The following is an 11,651-nucleotide window of genomic DNA, read 5'->3' as shown; positions in this document are numbered from 1 at the left end:
AACAAGTAAAAGTATACCATCGCTAACTTCAAAGAAAGAAGGGTACAGGAAGATGATACTGTCAACTTTTACTTTTATATCCCGTAATTTGAGAATATCAATTTAACCGAGTTGTGAAATTTTCGTGAAGACGGAAATCAGCGAAGATTTTTAATTCTTTTAACAGACATATAATCCAAGATCATGCCGAATTTTTATTCGATTACTCTCTCCCACGCTTTGTTTCATTCTCCATAATATGCAAGATCCCGTTTGATTCGAAGTATCTAACTTTTTACAGTTACATGTATACCAGTATTTCTGTGACATTTTCAAATATTTTTGTCCTCATTATAACGGATTCTCAACTATATATATGTAAAGTGTTAATTGTGACTGTGTTTTTAAGAGGAGTAAATGGAAAAAATGTTCCTTTATTTGTTACTATGAAGAAAACATTTTCATTTTCTTCCTTATACTTTGAATAACAAATCAAGACATTAAGATATTTATAATATTTTAATATTTTTATTACAACTTTTGTTTGTATCAAACCCTCCACCTGTATGGTAGTAGCACCTGAGACTAATTAATTTTTAACAAATGAAAAGGGACATTTATAAATAAAACAAAGTAATAAATTTATAAGAAATATGGATTTCGTTTCAAATGTCCATTTATCATCTAACAATAGTAGCCGGCTTTTCCGACTTATTTTGAAGACACTTTAAAGTCAATATATATATATATATATGAACTACATGCACATCGAATCAATACATTTTATATCATTAATAAAAACAAGTCAAAGCGAAGTATGATACAAAAATATTCAATGAGTCATGGAATAAAGTCTTAATTATGAATAATGATATTTGTACAATAAGCGTCAAGAGAAACACATAATCATATACAATGTAAACCAAGATGAAAACGTATCGCATATTTAATTAACGGTCAATTGCACAATGTCAAACCACAGTTATATCATAATGCTCCTATTTCCTTTGTATATCAAGAAGTAACTCAAACTAAACTTCCTTCAACAAACGACCACCAACTGTTTGTAACAGCAGACTCCATAACAAATATCACATTACACACCTTCTCCTAAGAGGCAAGCAGAAATGCTTGCATCCAAATAGTGAAACTTTGAAATATTTCAGATATCGGTCTTAAAACTACTGTTTTTCAACTACAACTATGTACACAAAAGATTAAAGATGTGGGCATTTACCTCATTTTACCATATCCGGACAATGTCTCCTTGCAACTACACTTGCAAACAGTGCCTAAACCAGACATCTACCATAACTTCGTAAGATTTGCTGTGTCTTGATGTAAAACTAATATTTTCGTGTCATCGTTCTTTTCCCATTTAACATTCTAGCAACGTCTATTTTCCCTTTCCCATTTACACAACAAATAAAAATAATCATATCCTAAAACAACATACAAAAAACAACACTTACATACAACATCAGTCCTATACCAGACAACTACACTATTAAAGCATGCAATCTCACAACATTTAGTTTACAACATCAATTTTCAAGGTAAACTAGTTATCTAAGGTGTTAGTATTCAAAATCATGCGGAACAACATTGACTAAACACAGATTATTCCTGATTTTAGTTTAACCTGTCACCATCACCATCAATAGAGCATGTACAACACTTCAAATTGGGAACTATCTATACATCAAACTAAACCATCACCAATCACAACAACGAAAACGACATCGAGATACAACAAACCAAGGACAACAATTTATGTTAACAGTTAATTCCGTCACCATAACAACAACTAACACACAACAACATCGAGATACAACAAACCCAGTACAACAACTAATGTTAATGCTAGTAGTTAGTTCCGTCACCGCCACAACTATCACAACAACAACATTAGAATACAACAAACCCAGTACAACAACTAATGTTAATGCTTGTTAGTTCCATCACCGCCACAACAGCTATCACAACAACAACATTAGAATACAACAAACCCAGTACAACAGCTAATGTTAACAGTTCCACCACCATCACAACAGCAACAACATCAAAATACAGAAAACCCAGTACAACAATTAGTGTTAAAAGTTAGTTCCGTCACCATAACAACAACTAACACACAAACAACATTAAGATACAACAAACCCAGTACAACAACTAATGTCAATGCTGGTTGTTAGTTCCATCACCATCACAACAGCAACCACAGCAACAACATCAGAATAGAGAAAACCTAGAACAACAATAAAAGTTAATAGTAATTCCGTCACCCTCACAACATATCTCACAACAACAACAAAGCTAACAACAACAGGATCACTTAGGCTAAATCACACACTGGAAAAGTTTTAATGTTCGTTTAACCTTTACAACCGGTATTCTCAAACAATGTTCGTACTTTGTAAGCCATTATTATTTGTTTATTTTTAAAGTTATGCTTGATGATACATTGTTGAAAACCAATGTTTCTGAGGAAATTATATGTATTAACAGCAAAACAGGCAAACAGTGACCAAAATAACCAACAACACATCTAGTTACCACCCAACCCCTCCTGGTGACAACAAACAACACTAATCCATTACCAAGACATCAAACAATAATTACCCCGCCATGACAACAAACAACACTTCCTTTTTACCGTGACAACAAAGTGCACTCAAAAACATTTACTACTACAACATCAATAACTTAAACAATGATAACATACATCCCTTTTACAACCTACTCTACTTAATTATTTTAACCGATCTATTGCCTAATGGGAAAAATACTGATATGACTAACGAGTTTTAAAAACGCCATTATAAATCAATAAGAAATAATTATTATCATAATTATTATACAAGGAGAGCATATGATATTTGTAAGGAGCACTTTGACTATAACACAAAGGGAAGATGAACAGCAAATACTTAGTATGCTACGACATGACCATATTTATAATATGAAGAATCATTTCAAAATGTCGCTGATAATGAACGACAGAAGATGCGCACTAAAGCAAAATAAACTCTGAAAGGAATACGGTGGCAGTTCTATCCCTCATAAGAAATTGCCTTTCTTCCAATCTCAAGCATAAAGTACATGTATTACAAATATAATTTTTCCGATCGAGCGGTAAATGAGACGCGACCCCATACGTTGTTCTTCTAGACTAGTTTTTGGCACTTGACTGGTTTCGTGGCAAGAACCAGTTCGATTTGTTACTCTACCACTGACTGGTCGTTGATTTGTTGTGGTTCATCCATTGTTCATCTATTTCATGTCACTTCCGGTCGTCTGTTAAAAGTTTGGACGCCGCTGAATGGCCGTCACTCACATCGACCTCAAAGTCGTCTGCTTCTTTATCTCCAGTGTCCACGTGATTGTAACTAGAATAGAACTTCCGGCCGTAGTCTACCTTATCGTCCCATCTGCGGTATTTTTTCGTTTTCGATGCTCTTTTCTTTTTCACTACTACGATTATTATGATCAGTAAAACTAAAGCACCAACTCCACTTCCAACTCCGATGGCTATCCTTTTATCAACGTGCTTCAACATTTCCTTTATTTTTTGTCCTGTACCCGTTGGCTCTCTTGTACTTCCGGTATTATCCGATTTCTCATCATGCTCCGTCGTAGATGGTTTTCCCTGGTTGTTGTTGTTGTTAATAATTTGCTTTTCTTTTTCCTTTACTTTCACAATTTTCTCATTGATTTCGTTCGATAATGTCTGTTGTTTGAATGGTCCATGGTTATCCTGTATCACCATTACTGAATCAATGACCCGTTTTGTAAGCAGATTATATTGTTCCCAGTATAAATGCGTGGAATTCAGGACTTTCAATTTACCCACGCTATTGAGTGATTCATTTGCATTTGCAAAGGCTGACCATTCTTCTGTAAAAAAAAAAAACCCAATCAACTCTGTCAGTGAATTTTTTTGATTGATGAAGAAAATAATATAAAGAAAACGAATATCACGTACAGCTACATGTATAAGATTAGCAGAGTCTGCAAACTTATGTTTATTAAAGTTTCCTAAAACTCCAATTCGTATAGCTCCTTCATATAAAAATACAATTAAATACAATATCTAATTTCCTGACATAGAGCGAATATATGAAAAAAAAAATTGAAATTTACAAATCTAATTCACAAAAACATGCAATATTTGTCGCCGTGTAAAAATTAAGGTGATACATTCCTTTACAATAAATTGACAAAAAAGCAATAATTCTAGTCATGTAAAAATCAATGCTTATATTTGATTTACAAAAAATAGACAGTAATTCAATTAATGCAAAAATTAAGGTGTTACTAGATACCTCTTTGAGTTTTTTCCGGATCATCCCTGTGCCTACTTCCAGCTGCCCCGGAAATAAGTTGAACCGGCGCCTGTGGATTCGTGTAGTTTTTGCTCAGAACCACTCCCTTATATTGCGGCCATAACCGCTCGTACGAGTGTTCATGTGCTTGTAGGACAATGTCGACGCCGTAGTTGTAGAATATGTCCTCTAACCTACATTGAACAAAAAAATATTAAAATAGAATAATAATGAGAACGCGCTCGACTTTTTTCTTTTTTTCATTTACATGTAATATGTTACTATCTATAATTTCAACCACGATACTGGCATAAAATTTTCTATACACAAATATAAAGTCAAATTTAATATAGATCTTAAAAACCTCTAATTATAGTTTACATAGAAGAAACTCTCATCAAAATTTAAAAAATCTTCAAATATCTATGATACTCGACATGCAAAAGCAACCACAGCATATCGGGGAAATGGAGCATATTTCCATAAAAGGAGAGTACACGTGTACTTGCCCTGCTCGGACTTTGGAGTCCGCCTTGGTACAGTCATCGCCGTCACTGTTGGAGCAGTAGAGAGGGCGGTGGCCCAGGGCGATGACCCACGGGCGCCGGGCCCGGTTATCATTGGCCTGCTTCAGGTCAGCCTTCAACCAGTTGTTCTGTTCCGTGACGTACTGACCGTCTGAGGTGAAGAACACTTCTGTTGAATAGCTAAAAAATGGATTTGATATAAACGATTAGTAGTAACAAGCAGGGACAATATGAATTAATTAACGTTAAATCTTCTGTTCAAATGATAGCGCCTGGAGGTTTCCTTTATTCTGACAGTAAGGATTTTAAAAAAAAAATGTTATCAACCAAAACCAGGTATTTCGTAGTACATAATCATGCACTTTACTCCCAACCCCTTTTTATTTTTTCACTTTTTATTATTTACTATTTATATATAAACTCTAAACAACACAACCAAACATCTGTCACATATCAAGAGGAGAGTCATGGGGTCGTCTTTCGATGGAAATTTTTACGATCAATCATATAAGAGAGATCTAGAATGTCTATTCAAGTACTGTAAAATGATATATACTTTAAATTAATATTTTTAAAATGTGTTACCTGACGAAGTGCACGAGACCAATATCGATACTGTACCACATCTTGTTCAGTGGGATAGGCCAGGGCGTCCCTGGGGTAGAGAACCGGTGTCGGTAATGGGCAAAACTACCGGTGTCTATTTCTGCAAGGAAAGGATTTTTTGATATAATACAAGTGAGGAAAGGGAAACAACAATGCATTGTGCTCGTTGATATCTATACGAGTGTTTATCAAAGGAGGAAGGGGTTTGTGGTAGTAAACTCACCGTGATTCCCCGGTGAAGTCAAATACTGAACCCTGGCGGAAAAGTCCTCGATAATTTGTAGAAACAGGTCACCCCTCTGAGAATCAAATTACAAAATAAGAAAAACGGAACTTTTGATATTGATAATGAAATCAATCGTCGTTGTTTATATGGTTGTGTACATGCACAAAGCACTATCACATTTAGGATTTGTAAATGTCACACAGTATTTATAAAGGCGTGCCATATGTTGCCCACAACAAAATTCAGTACATGAACATGCGAGGGAGGGTTGTACTTAAAATGATTGCAATTGTCCCCTCGACATTCGGGCTAACTACGATTAAGCAAGCGTATATACCCCCCCCCCCCTTACCACCAACACCACACTTCTTAAGAAGACCACCTTTTTCATAAAATTAGTTCCCGCGATTGAAAATAGAAATGTTATTTATGTATTCGTAATGGGATTAAACACTGTGTATGTAAATGTACAATAGTTTTGATATTAAATAAAAAACAACAACAAAATCTAGACGCTTTCTCGCAAAGTGATCTATTTTTACGCTGCTAATTTACCGCTAAAATACGAAGTCCGCTAAAATAAATATGAGATATATACACATGTAATATATGCAGGATAACATGCAACCACCATCGTGCTCCAATTCTCACCTGTGTACATTGGTCTGGGGAAGTTTCATTGAGGGAAGTATTACTTTGCTGTGAGAAAAATGAATCTATCAACTATTGAACTAAAGTACTTTAAAAAAATTCCTGTTTTCTTTTAATTAATAAATAGATTCCCGATCCATCGATGAAAATAATATAACAAGAGCGAGTTTAATTTGCCCCAAGCTCTTAAATTTAATACACAGGTTTTTTAATTTTAAAAGGATGAACTTAAAAAAGAAACATTACCGATACTAAAAGTGCGTTAAAACGTTCAGAAATATTGGTAGTGCATTAAATAACTGTGATGGCTTCCAAATTAATGAATATTCCAGTGAGCATTCATGAGAGAGAGAGAGAGAGAGAGAGAGAGAGAGAGAGAGAGAGATGTGTATTCGTTACCTTTCCCCCGTCGTCTTCCATGTTGTAAGCCATATCGCCGACATGAAATATGGCGGTGTATTTTCCCGACAATGCCTCCTTCTCAAGAGCGGGGACCACGTCTGACTCTACCCCCATGTCGCCATACACCAGAAACTCCGGAATCCATTCCTAGAAGAGAAAATATGACATATAGTGGTCTAAACAATAAACTTCAAGATTTTTTATTGTAGATGAGCAAAACCTTTCAACGTCACGTGACGATTTGGTTTCCACACATCTACAGATTAAACAGATAAAATCATGAGTATTTTGACGTTTATGCAAGTAAAATACTTTCCAATGAAAATGTGAACACATGATGGATTCCTCATAAATGAACTTACAATGTTTTTTTAATTGCTGTTAATTAGTAAAATAACAGTGACAAACAATGTTATAATTATTTTCTAGACTACATGTGAAATGCTTGTCCCCAGAGACCGCGTCCTGTAATCAATACAACAATCATTTATACCCCTTGTATACATGTAAATCGAATTATGTAGGAAAACTAATATCCGAAATAGAATTACATTCCGTACACACATAAGAAAATTAAGACATTTGATTAATTGCCCACTCTGTGCAAGAAAAAACCCATTCTTAGCCCATAAATTGCTTCTTGTTGAGTCTGATGCCGTTATTCCTTTCTGACAGGATACGTAAAGTCGCCCACGTACGCGTCATACTTCACACTTTACAGACAGACAGACACAGTGTCATATCTTGTAGTTCAACCGACAGACTGGTTTATGTTTTTTTCCTCCCTCCCTTTTATTTACACAATAAAATACGTACGTATCCTGCTGGTGGCGTTTTGAAGAAGAGAGGTCCTCTACTGATTTGGTTACTGACGGGTCTGTAGAAATAAGTTCTGGCGTTCTCCAGGTCCTGAGTAAAAAGAATTGACAAACCGGTCTTTCTTTAAGATCTACGTATGTTTAGGTGGTATGAAAATGCAAATTTCTCTTTTGACGTTATTCTTTTAATTTCCAATTCATCTGAACTGGTGAATATAGTTATTTTGTTTGTACAAATATAACAAAAAGCTGAAGACCGACTAAAGACTTACTTTAAGAACAACTCGGTGGAGGTAGCGTTGTCCGTTTGGGTTGGACTCGGTGAATTCCTTTGTCTCCCCAGCGGCTCTCAGGGAAAGGTCCCAGGGCCCGAGTCCGTACTCCACGGAGGTTGAACAATTTCCCGTCGTGGACCACATTACAATTGCGTCAGACACTTTGTCACCGAAGGTAATGTGGACTCCATTAGGGTGACATGACACTAGCAAGGGAAATGAAAAGTTGGTGTACTTACCGGCTTACATATCAAATGCTTTTTACTTTTAAAAATCGATTGTTTCAGACAAACTACAGTTACAAGTACTCTCTCTCTCTCTCTCTCTCTCTCTCTCTCTCTCTCTCTCTCTCTCTCTCTCTACCATCCAGCCATCCAAAAATGTATGACTTATGTAAAGTATGGTTGGCAAGCCCTGTACATAAATTTACTTTAATTGTTTTTAAATAGATAGAACATTATAATGCTAAAGCATATTTCCTTCAGGCATACATGTATACGACCGAGATAGGTGAAACAAAAGTCTGGCTAGATGAAACTGATGAATATCAGAATAACCGGAAGCCTCGGTATCACGTCCTGTCGATCATCGTGTATAGCAATCTGTACATCATATGACATGAGGTCAAGATCTGAGATCGGTGATGAAAGTCAATTATCCATTATGTAAGTTAATTTTTCAAATGTAAATAAAAATTAATAGATCATGTTGGCTTTTCTCAAGAACTGCTTATTTGTAATACCGGTAATACAAAGCATTTTATCTCATTCATAAAGCATATCTACTTAGGCTACTATAGTATCTTACACTTGAATATAGATATTTTAAAATGACAAATTCTAAAGCAAAGAAAAAAAAATTAAATAATTTGAGATTGTTATAGATAGTTCTTTTGAAGCTGGATATTTTTCTGTTTCTTTATACCTAGCTCTTCTTCGCAAGGAGATAAACATTGTATAAAAGTGACGACGGCCATTGAGCCCTCTTAATTTCGTTGAATTACATGACATCAATGTAACATATGTTTCGGATAATATTAGAGAACCGCCAAGCTTAATTATAAACTTCAACAACTGCTTGCTAATGTTTGTTACTAGTAATTAGTTACAGGATTCGTTACGGTTATCTGGACGCCAGTAACAAGTCGACTGTGTCATGCGCCTTCAAGCGGGTAACGATGTTGATGACATTCCAGATTCGCCATTAATGGCCTATTGCTTTATGTGGGCAAGGCCATACGATCCTCGCTTAACGGCGGATGTTAGATCGACAATTTTTGTGAATAATTGAGCAAATAATTCAATTCCGAACACTTTTCTTCTCAATCTTTTACATGCACGTTTGAAATAATTAAATCAGATACAGACGAGGTTGTCACAAGGGGATTATTAGGTCTACACGAATGTATATTTATCAACCAAGCAAGCTGTCGTCTGGAGACATTCACATTGCAATCTTTTCACTGTTTTTGCAGAAAAGCAAGGAAACTATTCACATATAAAAAAAATCAGTGTAAATTATTGAAGAAAAAAATTGTGAAATGAGACAGGCGATAAAAAGTCATTGTGGTACTGACGCAGGATCTTGTATGTAAAAACTCTTCATAGCCTTTAGGTCTTTCTGTCTGAGTGACAGTGTGCAAATCTGTATAGGCTTGTACTGTAGAGGGACTATACACCTAGCGTTATGTGGGTTAACAAACGTGAAATACATGATGTGTAAAGGGCATTTGATTTTCATCTAATCTGTACATTGAACTAGTTGAACATTACTATTTTGATTCTAAAAATATGAGAAATATACTTTATATAAAAAAATTTGTCTATCGCACCAATTATTGTTTGTCTCTTCGTCTCTCGATCCGTCTTGTCTGTCTGTCTTTCTCTCTGTACAAAACGCTCAGATTGAGTATTTGCGTATATTATTTGGATGTGATTACAATAATAAAGACAGCTCTCCTGACGACATTTGTTCTCAGCTGAATCAATACAAGGTACAGTCACCATCGTCCGACATTTTTTGCGTCACAGCTGCAAGCCCGTTGATGCTACAGGTCACTATGGTGTATTTACTTTTGCAAAAATTTAAGCGAATACTTAGATGGGCCTAAAGCTCAACCATGGCATATTTTCAAGACTGGCATTTAGAACAATTAAGTTGCCTCCACCCTTCCCCCACCCCCCCCCCCCCACCCCCCAAAAAACCCAAAACAATTGAGATTAGTTCTAATTTGTGGTGTTCTTATGAGGCGATAAGCAAAGTCAATAGTGATTAACACATGCATGCATAAGATAATTTAATTCCTTCTTATTTGTTTGAAGCGACACCACGTGTTACAGACTATAATCGAATTTTAAACACCAGGTACTTAATTTTCTGTCAACAATGCAAGTGACACCTTGTATAACTGATAAAACGGAAGTTTCTCGCATACTTAGTCTTTACCATGCGTTTGTTGACACCTCTTATCTTTGGGATAAGAATATGTGTACATCATCTCAATTGTTATAATAAGCGGATTCTCTCTCTCTCTCTCTCGGGATGGTGTAAAAGTAGTCCGGGACATATGTCCCGCGATGTCCCAATTTTCTATTTCGCGTCTAACTTATTTTCCAGTTACTTTTTTCAAAAACCGTTAATCGGATATCAAATGGCATCTAAATCTAAGTCGATGGTATTCTTTCTGCTTCTTTAAAAACACTGATAAGTTAAAAATCGCCAATTTTCCTTCGTCGAAAGTGTAAATGTAGTCCCGAGAAATCGACAATGTTTTTTGGATTTCCGGTTTTTGTTTTACCTTTGTATGTACATTAAATATACATATTTCTATATATTTATATACTGTATTTGAATATCAAATATTGTTTTATAATATAAACATAATTATTAAGTCATTCTCAATCCCTAAGATAATTGTTTACACAATTCTTCGTGGGACATCGCAGTTCACAAGAAACAGAAAAGAAAAAGTAAAACCGAAAACCCAACTGGGGTAGTATATATAATTCCGTATAACGATTCTGTAAAGGATGTTAGCCGGTATATCATTTATATATCATATACCGTTGCCCAACTTGACTCTTGCCACGTGGGGCCTCCTTTATTAAGAGCCATTTTATTGTTAGAAAAATAGTAAAACATATTTGTTAAGGCAGTTAAAAGCACTAAATCTATTATTTACATGCGTACATTTTACAGACGTTTTATATTATCCAATGGGGACAGTTATGAATCTAAAGAAAAATGATATATCGATCGTGATTGAAAATAAAGCATGATAGCACTAATCTACTATGTACATGTTTCAAGCATGTTAATATATATACCTGGGGATTGTGCACTGTTCGACTTTTAAAAATTAAAATCAGGGCTTTAATCACAATTCAATCAAAATTTTTATCTGCAAATTTATTGATTAAGAGTTTAAAAATGGACTTCGAACAGTACAACATATCCCATTGCCAGATCGATGATACTGTAAAAAAAAAAAAAAAGATAATTGCTGTCGGAATCCTTTAATTAATGATTGAACGCATTTTCTAGTATCAAAGTAATACAAATAAAATTACTATTAATAATAATACTAATATTTGCTTACAAATATATATTTTTCAATTCATCTCAATATTATATGAAATTATTGATAAACGTGAATTTTATTCGGAACTCTTACATGTAACTTTGTTGGGTTTCCAATTGTACTATATCTTTTCAGCTGTACGTAAACTTCAATGTCCCGCAGGGAAAAGCGTAAATAACTGCTTTTAAGGTTAAAAGTTGATAAATAATTAATATTTCTTCCATAAACAAATAATAAAGAGACAACAACAAGAAAAAACACA

General features: G+C 34.8%; 1 protein-coding gene across 4 annotated transcripts in view; it reads right to left on the bottom strand.

Moving 5' to 3' along the window:
- Nucleotides 1-484: 484 nt before the first annotated feature.
- The window catches only part of LOC128186945 (acid phosphatase type 7-like), a 12,619-nt gene continuing 1,452 nt past the window's right edge, over nucleotides 485-11,651 (bottom strand). For 3 of the 4 annotated variants that reach the window (XM_052856927.1, XM_052856928.1, XM_052856929.1), the window contains exons 3-11: nucleotides 7,807-8,015; nucleotides 7,533-7,625; nucleotides 6,714-6,863; nucleotides 6,315-6,362; nucleotides 5,661-5,736; nucleotides 5,417-5,537; nucleotides 4,814-5,011; nucleotides 4,305-4,498; nucleotides 485-3,876 (exon numbers count right to left, since the gene is read on the bottom strand). In XM_052856927.1, coding sequence (XP_052712887.1) covers nucleotides 3,263-3,876; nucleotides 4,305-4,498; nucleotides 4,814-5,011; nucleotides 5,417-5,537; nucleotides 5,661-5,736; nucleotides 6,315-6,362; nucleotides 6,714-6,863; nucleotides 7,533-7,625; nucleotides 7,807-8,015 — 1,703 coding nt within the window. In that variant the 3' untranslated portion in view covers nucleotides 485-3,262. The remainder of the gene's footprint in view (nucleotides 3,877-4,304; nucleotides 4,499-4,813; nucleotides 5,012-5,416; nucleotides 5,538-5,660; nucleotides 5,737-6,314; nucleotides 6,363-6,713; nucleotides 6,864-7,532; nucleotides 7,626-7,806; nucleotides 8,016-11,651) is intronic. The other variant, XM_052856930.1, reaches the window with a different exon arrangement.

This window comes from Crassostrea angulata, chromosome 6 (assembly GCF_025612915.1).
Source record: "Crassostrea angulata isolate pt1a10 chromosome 6, ASM2561291v2, whole genome shotgun sequence".
NCBI classification, from domain to species: domain Eukaryota; kingdom Metazoa; phylum Mollusca; class Bivalvia; order Ostreida; family Ostreidae; genus Magallana; species Magallana angulata.
This window is presented reverse-complemented; position numbering and strand designations above follow the sequence as displayed.